The sequence below is a fragment of the Hippocampus bargibanti genome, linkage group LG05, assembly GCF_051943395.1.
Source record: "Hippocampus bargibanti isolate YZ-2025 linkage group LG05, ASM5194339v1, whole genome shotgun sequence".
Classification (NCBI taxonomy): domain Eukaryota; kingdom Metazoa; phylum Chordata; class Actinopteri; order Syngnathiformes; family Syngnathidae; genus Hippocampus; species Hippocampus bargibanti.
In genome coordinates, this window is record NC_142738.1 from 28668445 (window position 1) to 28685724 (window position 17280).

Consider the following 17280-nt stretch of genomic DNA (forward strand, 5'->3'; position numbering starts at 1 on the left):
TTGGCCACCTTATTATTCCTGCAGGGTATCTGATCACTGGCAGGGCATAGCTGTTTATTACCTGGGTCTTGTTCTTGCCATTGAGCTGGCTTCTGAGGACTTGCCTCACCCGCTGGAGGTATTTGGTCGTAGCCGCTTTCCTTGTTGCTAGTTCGAGGTTGCCATTGGCCTGTGGTATACCGAGGTACTTGTAGCTGTTTTCAATGTCTGCTATTGTTCCTTCAGGGAGTGAGACCCCTTCAGTGTGGACTACCTTGCCCCTCTTAGTCACCATCCGACTACATTTCTCCAGCCCGAATGACATTCCGATATCACTGCTGTAGATCCTGGTTGTGTGGATCAGGGAGTCTATGTCTCTTTCGGTCTTAGCATACAGCTTTATGTCATCCATGTAGAGGAGGTGACTGATCGTAGCTCCATTTCTGAGGCGGTATCCATAGCCTGTCTTGGCGATAATCTGGCTGAGGGGGTTCAGTCCTATGCAGGACAGCCGAGGGGAGAGTGCATCACCTTGATATATGCCACATTTGATGGACACTTGCGTTAGTGGCTTGCCATTGGCTTCAAGTGTGGTTTTTCACATCCTCATCGAGTTTGCAATGAAGGCTCTCAGGGTCCTGTTGACCTTATACAACTCCAAGCATTCAGTAATCCATGTGTGTGGCATCGAGTCATATGCTTTCTTGTAATCAATCCAGGCTGTGCACAGGTTGGTATGTCGGGACCTGCAGTCTTGAGTGACTGTTCTGCAACCAGCAGCTGATGTTTGGCACCTCTAGTATCTCTACTAATGCCTTTCTGTGCTTTGCTCATGTATTGATCCATGTGTCCACTTATCTTAGCCGCCTGACATGAGCTTCCATGTTGTGGAGAGACAGGTTATTGGCCGATAGTTGGAAGGAACTGCACCCTTTGAGGAATCCTTCATTATCAGGATTGTTTGCCCTTCGGTTAGCCATCCTGGGTGAGTCCCATCCATCAGCAACTGGTTCATTTGTGCTGCTAGGCGCTCGTGGAGAGCTGTGAGTTTCTTTAGCCAGTAGGTGTGGACCATATCCGGGCCTGGTGCCGTCCAGTTTTTCATACCTGAGACTCTTCCTTGTATATCTGCCGCTGTGATGGTAACTGGGTTCTGTTCAGGGAGGTTGCTATGCTCCTCTTTCAGAGTCACCAGCCATTGTGCACTGCTGTTATGTGCGACTTCCTTCTCCCATATGCCTTTCCAGTATCTTTCAGTTTCCAGCCTTGGAGGGTCTGCTCTGCTGTTAGAACCCTGCCACTGAGCGTACACTTTCGCAGGTTGTGTTGCGAACAGCTTGTTTATTCTTCTGGCCTCATTCTCTTTCGTGTACCTCTTTAGGCCTGGAGCCTTTGTTTGGCAGTTTCGAGTGCTTCAGGTATGGTTATCTGCATGTACCTCTTGGGTATTGGCCTTTTATTCACACCTCTCTGGATCTCCGTCAATTCACTCACATCTTTCCGAGCTGCCTTGATCTTGGCCTCTGGGTAATGAATCTCGTGGCTCTCATGGTTGCTCTTGTAGCCAAGCATCTCTAGGATCACTGATGCTTAGGTGTATATCAGCTCATTAGTTTCCGTGATCGTTCCGGTCGGGATCGTTCTCAGTGCTGCATTCACAGTTTCCATGAGACTTTCAGGTGGTACTTCACATAGCCGTTGTAATCGGTGTCTTAGTTGCCCAGTTTTCAATCTTGCCATGATCTTATCTCTCAGGTCAGTTGCTGCCTCGCTCAACATTTCATTCATTGGGGCTGGCTTCCCAATCTCTGGTTGAACCTCTTCCTCTGATGTGGCAGCCTGAGGCCCTTCACGTCGGAATTTGTGTTGTACCTCATCAATCTCCGTTTGTGGATATTGGAACACTGAGCTACTAGTTGTTTCGTGGTCAACCGTGACTGTAGGTTTCGAAGTAACCATTCAGCCCCCATTCTCCGCATGTAACCCCTCTGATTAGGGTTGCTTGAGTAGTAGCATTCCAACAGAGCTATGTTATCGCATCTTGTCCATCTCCGCTTTGTTACAGTAGCCCATTTTTCATCAGGGTGCTCTGGTTCCCCAGCACCTGACGCAGACCTTGTTTGGCCGGGCGACGTCTGAGCCGGCATGTCATTCCATTTATTGTCTCTCATCATTTTTATGAGGTAGGCATTAGCGTGAAGGGTCTTGCCCAAGGACCCACACTGGATGATGTCATTGTGCTCATTTTCTCTGCCACAAGTGGGATTCGAACCCTCGTCTCCCATATGCCAAACCGATGCCTTATCAACTGAGATATCCACCCGCTATATATATTACGCAATCCCGGAAGATGACATAAATTTACGGGACGCAGGGAAAATCGGACCGGATACACTCGCGCATCGAAGGAAGAGTCCAGGTGCGGTGGCGAGTTGAGTCAATCATCCGGCATTGGCGAAGTGATCGCGAACCGTATAAATGCCCCATGTCCGTGATTAGAGAATTGACAGCAGGTGGAGAACGGCTGAAGAAACCTTTTCATTGATGGATCAGTCCTGTACGACTGAGAGCCTACACAGACGTATGTTCAATAATAGTATGAGTGTCATAGTTCTTTAGAAAACTGCATGGTATTCATTTTAAATGATACCCATTCACTTCTCGAAGGGTTTGTTGCTGTGTCTAGATGTGTAGCGTATTCTGTAAGTAATTTAAGTGTTTCACTTTTTCCAGATCTTGTTCTGTTACTTATTATTTTTATCACGTTTGTTCATGACAGGTGCAGTTTATGGAACATGAAGTGTATTGAAGTCAGATATATAATAAATTAAGAATCATTATTATTAACTTCATAAACAGTAGAAAGAAAATAAATGCACTGAAATTTATCATTGTTACTCCACAATTCAGGGGTGCCTATTGTAATAGCGAGCTACAGATCGAATGCGGACTGTTCCCAAGTCGATCGTGAGCGGTGTGGAGGAGAGAAAAACAAACAAACAACTATTTGTGTTTATTTGTGCATTTGTACCTCTACTTACAAATGTCTCTTAAGACAAAATTTCAAAGTTATGAAACGCCTCAACAGGAAAATATTTCCTCAAGTTCCGAAAGAAATGTCAAAATACAACAGGGAAAAAACAACGAGATCAGTTGCAACTTGCAGCTCAGATTGATGAAAAGGTTTCTTCAGCCCTCATCTGTACTTTTTTGAAGGTGTCTGATGTTTCACTCCTCATCCAATGAGCTTAGTCAGTAAACTAAAGTTCTGCTGGTAACTTTGGCCCTATATATATATATCTATATATATATAGATATATATATATATATATCTAATGGACAGGGGTGGCGGTGCCAGACCTCTGCTCTGATAGGTCCCTGCTGTAAGGTTGGGGGAGCAGTGGACTGCTGCCTGAAGTTGATCCTTATTAATTCTTTTGTCCTGTCTGATTACCACTAATGTTCAATACTGGCCCTTTACGCCCCATTACCCCTGCTATCACCTCATCAGCATGACTAAGCCTACGTGGTAACGACCGAAGAAGTCTGTTGTAAGCACGGTCTAAACATCACATAGAGAACACCACAGGGCTTGTAGAGTATCAAAGACCTCCAATTGGAGCCTGAGGAAACATTGGCCTCTTGTGATGTGACTCCTTCTATGTGTCCCAACCCCAACAGCAGTCTCAGTGGTGAACGAGACTGCTGGAAGATTCCTCTCTGAATGGAAGAACCAAACTCAAACAAGACCACATCTGCTAATTATTGTTTCACCAGTTTCACCCATAGTGGCAAATCTGTACACGAAAGAGATGGAGAAACAGGACCTCACATCCGTGCGTGTGTGTGCGCGTGCGTGTCTGTGTGTGCGCGCGTGCGTGCGTGCATGTGTGTGACTGCCTTGGTATCGCTGGCCAGCAGTTAGGTGAAAACTAATGGAGGCCACACGATCAGAGCTGCATAAAGACAACTTTGATTAATGTTAATTACTGTAGTTTTATAATTAATTACTTATATAAGTTAATTACTGTAGTTAATTACTGAGTTTTATAATTAAAGATTTAAGTAAATATGTGTCCTGGTCTTGGCTTTATCTAAAATGTGTAAAGTATAAACACTGTTTACATATTTGACACCCACAAACCCTTTAACACAAATTCTAGGGGTATGGTGGGGGGTAAACTCTACTTCGTGGATTTTTGTCTTTTGTTGGTGGTCCCGATCCCCATTAAATGCGATAAGTGAGGGATTGTTGTACCTAATAACAAGTAGTGCAGATTTAACCAACAGAAGATTTACTCTCAGTGCAAAGATCTTGACCTTCTTCCTAGTTCTATTTCTGCACACATACCCGCCCTTTTCCATTCACAAAAATCCACTAATTGTCACTCATGCATGATCTCCCCCCCCCCCCCCCCCCCCCCCCAGGATGCACATTGAACAGACAAGATGTTCAGCTGACCCTGCACTATGAGAAAGGCTTCACTGTGATGAAGGAGCCAGACGAACCAGCCAGTGGTGCTGTGCTGTTCAGATACCCTTATGAAAAACTTAAAATGTCTGCCGACGATGGAATACGTCTCCTTTACCTTGATTTTGGGGGTCCTGAGGGAGAAATGGTAAATTTTGACCTGTGATGCCAGTTATCAACACTACTTTTTCAGAGGAATGAGTAATGTAACATGTCATTATTTCCATAATCAAATTTTATTTATACAATAAGACCTCAACTTACGAACACCTTATCTTACGCACTTTTCGTCTTAAGAACGTCAAATTTATGAAATATAAACCTTATAATACGCACTATTTTCATAATGCACACCCACCACGGCTGGTGGAGTATTCTTCGGCGGAAGAACACCAAAGCACACGACCTTCGGATCTGGCGGAGTGATCTTCGGCTGAAGCACACGACTGAACAGCGCTCCAGCCGGCGCTACTTTCCACACCCCCCTCTCATTGAATGCACACATCGATCGCCTACTTGGAGCTTTTTGCTGATAATTTTACTATGATGGGACCGAAAAAAAAACCCACCACAGGCTCGTGTTCAGCCCAAGAAGACACAAAATAAAATCACTGTCGCTGAGAAGAAGGAGATAATTGAAAAACACGAACGAGGTGTGCGTTTGTGTGATTTAGTGGCCGAGCACGGCTATGCTAATTCAACCATTGCTACCATTCTCCGGAACAGAAAAGCCATCAAAGGTGCGTATGTTGCAAAAGGTGTTTCCGTGCTCTCAAAGCGACGGTCTCGGGCAATCGAAGAAGTTGAAAAACTTCTGTTAATTTGGATTAACGAAAAGCAGCTATCCGGCGACAGCGTGAGTAAAGCTATTTTATGCGAGAAAGCACGGCTAATTCACGCTGACATCGCCATTCGCCAACCTGGAAGTTCGCCGCTTATTGAGGATTTTAAAGCCAGCAACGGATGGTTCGAGAACATCTGAGGGCGAGGAGAAGATGGCTGCAGCATCATGTGAGCTCATAAAGGCAATGTTGGCAAAGTAAAATGATGTGCAGGCTTTTACCGGACAGTTCCATCCAGAAAAGACTGTGGCTATGACAATCAACATGATGAACGATAATGTGATGCCTCAGCTTCGTGAGACCTTACTAGTCAGAAAGCAAAAGGTGTCAATTAAGAGGTTTTTAATCAGAAAAAATGATGAGTCTCCAAAGAAAAAAGAAGAGAAGCCACACCAGAGGTTAAGTTACCAACAGTCCTTATGGAAGGTGACTCTCCTTCCATAAGCCATCAACGACCATCAAAACGGTAAATAAAACTTTATTTTACAGCACAGTTTATTTCTTTAATTACAGTCCTCGTGTAATGTGCCTCTTTTTCCAAACAGCAATTCCCCTTGACCTTCGACCTCCAACGCCATCAAGCCATCAATGACCATCACAAACGTAAATAAAGTGACTTTATGATACAATGCAGTGTATTTCTTTCATTACAATACAATAGCACATTTATTACACATAGAATAAGGTATGTTGTGTGTAGTTTTAAGGCTTATTTAGTTGAAAAGTATATTTTATGGAAACCCGGGAACGGATTATTCCCATTTTAATGGTTTCCTATGGGGAAAAAAAATTGAGATACACACTTTTCGCGTTACACACTCTGTCTGGGAACCAATTAAGTTCGTAAGTTGAGGTCTCACTGTATATCCCCATCACTGGGGGCAATACAAGTTGCCCAAGAAAAGTCAAAGACCTTACACTTCTTCAAACGGAATGCTTTATTCCAAGGCAGAATTAAAAATTATAAAATGTTGCTGATTGTCTTATCTGTTAAAGCAAAAATGCAAAAATATAGATATGTAATGAACCAAAATCAATGAGCAACAAGGCATACTTGCAAATTTTCCACTCACTCAGTAAATCACTTAACACAATGGAAATATACGGTATGTCATTATTTATTTATTTGTTTTTCTATTTGTTTACTTGTTTATTTATTTATTCATGTACTTTTTCCGTTGGTACAGTGCACATTGATATACACAAGAGTCTTCTTTTCCTTTCGGCTTTTCCCTCCAAGGGGTCGCCACAGCGAATCAGTGTCCTCCATCTTCAGAGGTTTGATTCGCATGTTTGTTTTGGCCACCCTTTTACGTCGGATGCCCTTCCTGATACAACCCTCTGTATTAGTGATGGGACCGGCACAAGAATACATTGGATTATGTACCCTTGTGGCTACAGAACAAACAACTGTATGAACTTAATAAAGATGAATATGCTCAGTAAAAGGCTCCCAAACACAAAATCGCCATCTGCTCTGATCTTCCCGTGAAATGGGAAAAGTCAGCAACGTAAATGCACTAGATTTAGCATAAATGCTACTTTTCAGACATTGTTGCAATTTTCAGATCATGATTACCCGCAGGACCAATTAGGGAACACTCCTGACTGGCTCTCCTTCCAATGGGTAGAGAATACCCCTTAATACTTATTTGCGATCACACAATGATTTAAGAAGGACTTTCTTATAAACCAGTTTCACGGTTTTTAATTGAGAAAGCAGTTTTAGATTTAAATGGTAAGGAGTGATTTTGTACGCACTCTAGTGGATCAGAGATGTCATGCTCAAAATAGGCACACATAAACTAATAAATTATGAATATCGTGAACAGCTTTATACACAAAAAATATAAAGCCTTTTTTCTTTGAGTTTGGCTCCAGGCTGTTGTTGGTGGGGCACCCCATTTGGGACATGTTTGTTCCGGGCTCCTCCCTCCTCGAGAGGTCAGTGATGTGGGGTGAGGGTAGTTCAGTCATTCCTGTTCTCCCCTCCTCCCCTTTGGAGACCACATGGAGCCTGCTAATTGCTGATGGATCCTGAGCAGCCTACATAAACTGCCCCAGGCTCACTCACTCACTCTCTCATCTGACTGCCAAGACCAGGCCTTTGGCCGTGTTGTTCTTTGGATTGACTCGCGTCAGTTTAGTGTCAATTTCAGATTTCTAAGTGGGAGAAATAGCAAAATAGCAGGGTGTTCAAATACTTATTTTCTTCACTGTAACTAGTTTATTTTAACGATGAGAAGGTTTCTTCAGCCGTCATCTGTACAAAAGTGAAGGTTTCGGACGTTTCGCCTCCTATCCAAGAGACTTCGTCAGCGAACTAAAGAGTTTAGTTCGCTGACGAAGTCTCTTGGATAGGAGGCGAAACGTCCGAAACCTTCACTTTTGTACAGATGACGGCTGAAGAAACCTTCTCATCGATGGACCACTCCTGTACGACTGAGAGCTTACACAGACGTAGTTTATTTTAACTCAACCTGTTTTAAAATTGTATTCATAACCTTTCTCCCATTTTCTGTCCTTTTCTTCAATTAGGTATTTGACCTCCACTCTGGTCCAAAGCCAGTTGTGTTTGTCCTCCATGCTTTCCTTTCAGCCAAGCTCACTCGTATGGGTCTGCTCACATGAAGTCACATCAACCTGAGAGAACGCTTCACCAAAGAGCCTCAACGCACCTCGGACACTTTTCTCCCAACGGTGATATGCTTCCGAATCTTCACACCTTCACAGAACCATTGGACCTGACATCGCAGGCATAAATACTGTCATCACTCTCTTCTTTCATAAAAATGTGCCTTTACTTCAAATTTCTGCTTATAATTACCACAACAACTTTATTGCAAGATCGAGTCATAAGAAAGCATGCGCGCGCACACAGACACACAATCATTCCATATTTTTGTGATTGTCTCGATATCTGGTCCTCAGAAACCCTGTTTTGGGGGTTTCCCAAGCTCTGACACATATGATTCAAATGAGGGTGCACCACTTGATGAATCTGGTGGCCAGGAGGGAAAAAAAGACAGGCTGTATAAGGTCCTCCTAGGACCGGACTTGGAGACCCCTGTTAAAAACACTCTTGGCTGTTGTCTCCCATGATCATGAGAGTAAAAAGATTGCACACTTTTTGAGTATGCAGATTCTCCCATTGTCTGCCTTTTATGCAACCCTCCAGCCAAATATTGTACGCACTCTGGCCAGAGCAACTACAAAGTGTGAGTATTTAATCTAAAATATCACTTTGTCTATTCACAACTCAACTTGAGCATTTTTTGCACTTTTACCCTGCTCAGGATCTGTAGAACATACCTGTACATACTTTTAAAAAGAGATCATCCAAACTACAAAAATTTGAGCAATCTTTCCATGATCGCTTTTCTTGACAGTCAACCAACAGTCAGTCTTGTAGTAGAGCAGCACTCGGTCAGATGTCATCTCATGGCACAGTCTCCTCTCTTCTCAATATTCACAAGACTGGAAAAAATGGAACTACCATCAATCAAATTTTGTGCGTTTTCATTTGCTTCCAACTTTTTGAAAGGTGTGATGGAAACTCCATCATTTTTTTCTCATTTTCTTTTGTTTGTTTCTTTCTATTTCATATTGCAGTCAGAACGCGTGGATGTTTGGCATACATCTACTGTATATTGATATGAAGGCTCAGCTCTCCAACCAGTCACCCCCCAGCCACAGGGTGTAGCTGCTCAGACATAGTGACTTCAAACATATTTTCTTGAGTTGATCAACTTACATGGAAGCGAATTACTAAATACGTGAAGGTCATTCAATAAAAAAGTGATTTTTTTTGTGGTTCACGCACTTCTAATCGAGAACGAACATTGGTTTTTAAAATAATATTCAACATTGTATCCCAGCACTCTGCACAAGCTTCCCAATTCCCTCAGCATATAAATATTTGCACTGATTTCTCAGCCAGTCATTCAAGACATTTTTGATTTCATCAGCAAATTTGCTCCCTCTCGTGAATGCTTTTAAGGGACCAAACCGGTGAAAGCAGACAAGCAAAGTTTGGGCTTTAAGGAGGATGAGGGATCAGTTCCAAGCCAAGCTGATGTTGATGGTGTGCACCGTTTGGGCAGCTGTGCAAGCAAGGCATTCCGCCATTCAAAATTCTTTGACTGATGACCCTGCCGTTTGTTCTTTGTCTTTCTTGACCTCCCTCAGAAGTTCACAGTAGAGGGGCACAAAGTTTGAAAGTAAGAATAAAATCAAAATTGAGCAACTGGCTGACGCATCAGTCCAAAGATTGTGCTGGGAAACTATGTAATTTATTATTATTATTATTATTATTATTATTATTATTATTATTATTATTATTCGATGAGAAGGTTTCTTCAGCCGTCATCTGTACAAAAGTGAAGGTTTCGGACGTTTCGCCTCCTATCCGGCGAAACGTCCGAAACCTTCACTTTTGTACAGATGACGGCTGAAGAAACCTTCTCATCGATGGACCACTCCTGTACAACTGAGAGCTTACACAGACGTATTATTATTATTATTATTATTATTATTAACGTACCATACACACCATCATTTTTGTCCAGACCTGCTTCTTTCTTTCTTTCTTTCTTTCTTTCTTTCTTTCTTTCTTTCTTTCTTTCTTTCTTTCTTTCTTTCTTTCTTTCTTTCTTTCTTTCTTTCTTTCTTTCTTTCTTTCTTTCTTTCTTTCTTTCTTTCTTTCTTTCTTGCTTGCTAGCTTTCTTGCTTTCTTGCTTTTAAGAATCTGTTTGAACCACAAATCAACAGCACTGTATGATTTTCATTGTTGAATTTATTTAAATGTATATATATTTTTTGTCTTGTTTCTTTCATCGGCTTTTATGTTACTTTTAACATGGGTGGACCAACCAATTTTCCCCATGTGTATACTTAATATTTTTGTCTAAGTTTTATTTCATACTATATTTCCTCAGGCTTTTTTACAGAAACAATACTTTAGATCGGAACCACTCCTATAGTTTCATTATTACAGTTATCTGTGGCAAACATTTCACTGTTGCTCATAATTCTCGTCTTTCTTATCTGGCCTTGTCCCTCCAATTCTCCATCCAAAGCTTGATTGATTCATTTTAAATGGCGAATGTCATGGATGCATCACAGTGACGTGCAGTCAGTGGAGGCAGGTGAGGCAGTGCCTCACCTGTCATCATGGAAATATCAAATGAAAAAATAAATTAAACAGTTAGATGTATTTAGTGATTTGTACTTTAAAGTTCTTGTCCATTTAACTTCACCGTTTTAGGATTTTTTTCAAAATCGCTGAATTTTCACATTTACCGTTCAAATACGAAGTAGAGACGAGCGGTGACTTCATTGATGACGTCGGTGCCTCACCAGCCATGAACCTCACCGCACGTCACTGATGCATCATCACCTAACCCAGGGGTTGGCAACCCAAAATGTCGAAAAGGCCATTTTGGACCAAAACACAAAAGAAAAACCTATCTGGAGCTACCAAAAGCTCCCAGCCTTTTCTACTTTTTCAGCAACTGAACTCCCGCAATCGACCCGTGACCGCACATGCGCGAAAACGCATGCACTTATCCCCCACATAGTGAGAAACACCTTAAACAGCCCTTAAGATGAATGAAACAGAAAAATAGAGACCAGAGTTTGTGAAAATCACAGTAATCGCAAAACTGATGTGGTGGCATGTCATGTACTATTTCAGCGCGTTAACCATCTTAGCTCGTGTTCCATTTTGAAATGCTTCTCTCGGCACTCCATGTTCTTCTTCTTTGCCAGTATCCTCAGGGAATTGTACATTAAGCTATTTCCACGCATTCCACGCTGCAAGTAAATATGTGTGTCTCAGACTATGATACAAATTTTGGTAGACAGAAATGTAATAGACATTTTACACATTTTTACAGCATTGGAATCCATGAAATGTGGTTGTCATATTTTTCCTCCAACAGAAACCATATTAAAACAAAAATATACAGTATTTGAAATAGCTCAATGGAGCCACTAGGATGGCGCTAAGGAGCTACATGTGACTCTGTAGCTATGGGTGGCCAATCCCCGACCTAACCTAATTGGATTGACTTGAGTGGTCATTGGGATTAAGAATACAGTGGTAATGTTGTTGTCACTGATTAAAAGGTTACTGAACCTTATACCGTTAACATGATTACAAATGTAAATAGTATGTAATAATAATAATACATTTCATTTATAAGCGACTTTCAAAACTCTCAAGGATACTTTACAGTCACACACATATATATATATATATATATATATATATATATATATATATATATATATATATATATATATATATATTATGCGGGTGAGCAGCGCCAGCCATTTGCGCCAGCGTTCACTCTACCTGCCACTGACTCTGTCACTGAGTGTACACCTTCGCAAGTTGTGTTGCGAACAGTCCGTAATAGTATGTGGTGCACAACCCGGGGGGCACCAGATGACTTGAGGGGAAGCAAGAGACCTTGGTTGACCTAAAAACAGAAATGCCAGACAGCAAATATTCAATTGTCATATATGGAAACTACCCTGAATAGATATCATCTCCCTTAAAAATTGGTGCTACTTTTCTATGCAATGCCCAAATGTGTCTTCATTGTCTTCAGCAGTATGTCACTACTTTTGTGCGCAGGTCAATAATTTCATGTAAATACATATGAACAATGTGTGTGTACATGACAGCTTGGGGAAGAAGATATTTTTGTGTCCCATGGTCCAAAGTGACCTCAGTTTTGACAAATTCATAATTTTGTCCCAGGTTTAAATATCTGTGGGTTTTTTTAAAGCTTTAACTTACAAACATATTTGTAGCAAATGAATTGAATTATTCTTTGAATGTAACTACATTTTTACATGCATGTGGAAGATTTCAGGTGTGAGCATCTAATATTTTTATTTTTTTTAAGTGAAGTTGATACAATTTATATTTCCTGATTACCCTAATATAATGTAAAATTTAAATTTCTACATATTTTGTTGATATAACTTAAAATGTTCGCACATTTTGAAACTCATAAAATGACTGACGCAAATCAATGCATAACTTCCAATGACTCATCTGTTTATACAATGTTAAGCAGATTCCTTACTTACAGACAGTGTATTGTAGGTGTTCAAATACCTGACATGTTTCGGCGACTACTTCCGCCTTCGTCAGAGTGTCACGGATGTTGCTGTGACGCGCCATTTTCAGCTGGTGTTGCTATGAGGGCGTGACCTACCTGTCAGAACTGACAGGCAAGCCACGCCCCCCGCTGTCCGCTCGTCCCTCCAGGATGCTGCTCCAGGTAGTAGAGAGCATGTAAGCTCCCTCATCCCTGTTGATGGTCCTTGGTCCTCGCTTTCGGATTTCAATGGCCTCCCTGATCCAGCGCTGATGTTTGTTGTCTTCGGTGCGGATGACTCTGGCCTTCTCCCAGTCCATGATGTGGTTCTCTCTTTTGCAGTGGTCCGTGATGGCTGATTTATGGTGCTCCTGTTGTGCTTGTTCTTTTATTGCTCTTGTTTGGATTGTTGCCGTCTCCTTCTCGCACTCGTTCTTGTGCTCTTTTTTTCTTGTATTGAAACTCCTTCCTGTCTCCCCGATGTATGATTTATTGCATGACTTGCATGGGATTTCATATATTGAGTTACATTTGTCTTCCGGGAGTATTTTGTCCTTTGGGTGTACCAAGATTTGACGGAGAGTTGTGTGTGGTTTGACCGGTGTGTTTATGTTGTGTTTCCTCAGTGCCCTTTGTATGCGTTCTGTGATTCCTCTTATGTACGGTAGTGTTACCATTGCTCTGTGTTCTTGTTTGTTTGTTTGCTTTTTCTTTCTTCCCTGTCTTGTGTTGTTTTTGTTTTTGACCTGCTCTGCCCCTTTAGTTATTGCCCACTGGGGATATTGGCATTTTTTCAGTGCGTGTTGTATATGTTTTTCCTCCTGTGTTTTGTCTTCCGGGTCCGTGATTATTGTGGTGCGTTCATGTAATGTTCTGACGACTGACAACTTATGAATAGTGGGGTGTTCAGATGTCCAAAGGAGATATTGGTCAGTATGTGTAGGTTTCCTGTGTACTTTTATTTTGATGTCCCCGTTGTCCGTGTGGTGTATGTTCAAGTCCAAGAAGGCGATGGAGTGGTTTGTTTCTTCTTCATGGGTGAACTTGATACTGCCTGTGGTGTCTATGGAGTTGAGGTGTTCAGTAAGCTGTTGCGTATGTCCTGTTTTGATTTTTTCCAAGATGTCGTCCACATACCGTTTCCATAGTGTTGGTTTGTATATTTCCGGGGCTGTTGAAAGTGCTTTCTGTTCCAGGTCCTCCATGAAGAATCCACACATGATGGCAGAGAGTGGGTCCCCCATGGCGAACCCTTCTTTTTGTCTGTATATGGTGTTTCTGTATTGGAAATATGTGGATGTGGCTATGAATTGAAGTAGCTGGGTTATGTCTTGTGCTGTAAGATTTGTGCGTTTTTTGAGTGTCCTGTCTGTTTTGAGTCTGTCCTGTACTATCTGAATGGTGGCTTTGGTGGGTGTTTTTGTGAAAAGTGAGATGACGTCATGTGATATGAACATTTCGTCTTTCTGTAATTTTATGGTGGCGAGTTCTGTGGCGAGTTGCTTTGAGTTCTCGCAGTGTTGGTCCGTGTGTCCCAGTAGCGGTTTTATTATTTCCGATAGTGCTTTGGAGAGGTTGTATGTGACTGATCCGATGCTGTCTACTATGGGGCGGAGGGGTGTATCGGGTTTATGTATTTTTGGCGTGCCGTAAATCCTGGGGATGATGTTTGCTGTAGGTACCAGGTGGTTGTACGACTCTTTGTTTATTTTATTTTCGTTTAATAGGGGTTTGAGTAGTGCTTTAAGTTTGTTTTTCTTTTCTTCTGTTGGGTCTTTCTTTAATATTTCATAGGCGTCGTCCTGTAATAACTGCTGCATCTATTTTTCGTATTTTTCTGTGTCCATAATAACTGTTGTTCTGCCTACCTGTCAGAACTGACAGGCAAGCCACGCCCCCCGGGGGCGTGGCTTGACAGGTAGGTCACGCCCTCATAGCAACACCAGCTGAAAATGGCGCGTCACAGCAACATCCGTGACACTCTGACGAAGGCGGAAGTAGTCGCCGAAACATGTCAGGTATTTGAACACCTACAATACACTGTCTGTAAGTAAGGAATCTGCTTAACATTAGTTATCAAGTAGACAGGATGAATTTAGTACAACAAAATGTTTATACAATGACCGGGTGTACACCTGTATTCTCTGATGTAATCCAAAAACCCCAAAGTTTCTGTTGTTTTTTCTCATCCCAATACCCCAGTCTTTCGCAATTTCAGGTTTCTCTCAGATCTTTTTCCGAATTGATTTGTTTCAATACAGACACTGTAGTACTGTATGTACTGACATTTCAACGCAGAAAAGAAAAATGTGGACAACGGTTCATTTCTAAACGCTGTTGGCCGGGTGAAAATGTTCCCATCTGTTCTTTAAAATCTGTGCCTGTGTCAACTTGTACAAAGACTTTGCAAATGCCTACCCTGACAGAATGCTACTCCTCAGCAACTCAAGAAAAACATTTTAAATGTCTGTTTAAATGATTCCTTTTCTGAGTTTCTTTATTGTAATTTGTCGTATGGTATTTGTCATTCTTTCGGACAGCAGTAATATGCTTTATGTATTCAGGTTATGTAGTTTTTTTCTTGACAGATTATATATGTGTACATTATGACTAATATTAAAAACTGTTCATTCGCGATTTGAAAATTACTGCCTACACCACAGGTGTCACAACTCAAGGCCCAGGGACCAGATCTGGTACACCACATCATTTTATGTGGCCCACAAAAGCAGCTGAAACATGTCAACTTCCATGAGCCTTTGCTGAAATGTCAACCAAAATTTTAAAGGACAACCGACGCTCCGGACAAGTTATGTCCATAATTTTTGTAAAATTGCTTCAAATGACTTCTACTGAGCGTATTTTACATAGATTCCACCGCATATAGCTATATTTGACCAAGAAAGCGACACACAATGTATTTTGCGGTACTTTGTTTGGTCTGAAAACTTCGTGTTGATGGTGAAATTAGAAGGAAAACATAAATAATGTGATGGTGAATCGTGTGTTACACCAAGACAACTATTTGATATTCGCTGACACAAATTCCCAGCAGACAAATCAGCCCATTTCCAATGGAGCTTGGGCGCCATCTTCTGCATTTTCTGGGTGCTTCATTGACGGCACAAATTGATATGGGAGGACTCCTTTAATCGATTGCAAACATTGATGCTTTCCTCTTCAGAACTATTTGAATCATATTCATAACTGGATGAGTAACAAGAAAGCATCTTCTCGGAATCTGAAGCCATTGTTTTGATTCTCGAGCAAGGCAAGCCGTCTTGGTGTGGCGTCACGAGCTGGGGGTGGGACTTTCTGAAAATGCCCAATTCGTAGCTCAGTTTTTTGCAGTTTCAGCACACTTTAAGTCATTTTTATTGGTGATTTGCATTTGACTAATATCAGCCTGCGTGTTTTGGGTATTTTAGATGCTATAAAACGTTTTTCTGATGTCAGGAAACAAAAAAATGGTGTCGGTCGTCCTTTAAATTGTCATATATAATGAAGAAGAGATATATTCTAAGCATTTTAGTAACTTAAACAATAGTTGAAGCAACGGTTATTTTTGACATCATATAGTTTCATAAAGTGAAATGGTAACTAAAATATGCCCCGGGCCATAAATGAGTTTGTCACCCTTGGAATCCACTTTACAAAACGATGCTTCAGAGGTAAAGTAAAATATTTTTGGCAGGTTGTGCCCAAGACAATCAAGAGATAATGTCACAAGAGGATTAATTGTGTCTGAGCAAACAGTCAACTGCGATATATGCAATATATTGTGGACTTTTTTTAAAACAACAAACAGCATGCAATGTAATCTTTAATAATAGTAATAAAAAAATCTGAAATCAGTTTGTCAGGATTATTATTTTTTGTCGTTGTTTGTTTCAATTTCTTCATGTGATATTGACAGTCTGCACATTAAAATACTGAGTAGTGTGGCGGCAAAGGTGCGCACCGCGGCTTTGATGGGAATCTCGGCCTGACACTTTTCCCACGCTTGGACAGTATAAAAGAGCAGCCGTCGCGGGACAGCAGCAGAGATTCATCTCAGACACACGCGCAACTCCCAGAGACCTGCTCAACATCGGACAGAGTTTCACAGCACGACTTGCTCCACGCCACGATCAAGCTCTGCGAGACATCTGCGCGTCACTTCCCTGGGAGATTTGACAACCTCCATTCAACAAATAAAGAGATTTGACAAACTCTTTAGTAGCTCCTGTTAAGTTGACAGCAGTGCCATATGAAGCCCATTTGTTAGCTGGTGCAAAATTGTCACATAATTGTCAATGTAATAGTCAAAGTAAGCAGACGAGAAAGTTCACAAATCAACTTTGACTTTTGAAGGAACATTTCTTGTGAATGAGCATTCTTAAAGGACTACCGACACACATTGGGAATCATCTGATCTAGATATCAAAACAAAACAGATCACATAACCATCTCAAGAAAACGTTTTACATTTCTTGCAATTCTGCTGATGCAATGTCCTGTTCAATGTGCCATATGATAAAGAAAAAATACAAAAATAATGTAAAAATAAAGTAAAAATTAGAGCAAAAATACTAATACTAATAAAAATAATAAATAATTGTAATTATAATAATAGCAATAGTTAACAATTTTGAACGAACTTGAGTGGATTAGGGTTAATAGGTTAACTTAAATAGCTTTATAAGTACTTAGGTTGCTGTAAATGTTTCCCAAGTATCTCAAATTTCTTTCGCTCGCCTGGGACAATGAATGTAAGCTTTTCCATTTCATAAATTTCACCCACCACCTTAATCCAGTCTTTGTTGGGGGTTCTTTTGTTAGCCATCTCCTCGTGATTGCTTTCTTGCTTGATAACAACATGATGTTGTATATG

General features: G+C 41.2%; 1 protein-coding gene across 5 annotated transcripts in view; it reads left to right on the forward strand.

The window, feature by feature from the left end:
- sntb2 (syntrophin, beta 2) overlaps window positions 1–8952 on the forward strand; it is a 41481-nt gene extending 32529 nt beyond the window's left edge. For 2 of the 5 annotated variants that reach the window (XM_088997610.1, XM_088997609.1), the window contains exons 6-7: window positions 4408–4598; window positions 7831–8952. In XM_088997610.1, coding sequence (XP_088853736.1) covers window positions 4408–4598; window positions 7831–7923 — 284 coding nt within the window. In that variant the 3' untranslated portion in view covers window positions 7924–8952. Of the gene's footprint in view, window positions 1–4407; window positions 6571–7830 lie in introns of all 5 variants that reach the window. The other 3 variants (XR_016115121.1, XM_088997611.1, XM_088997612.1) reach the window with 3 other exon arrangements.
- Window positions 8953–17280: the final 8328 nt, after the last annotated feature.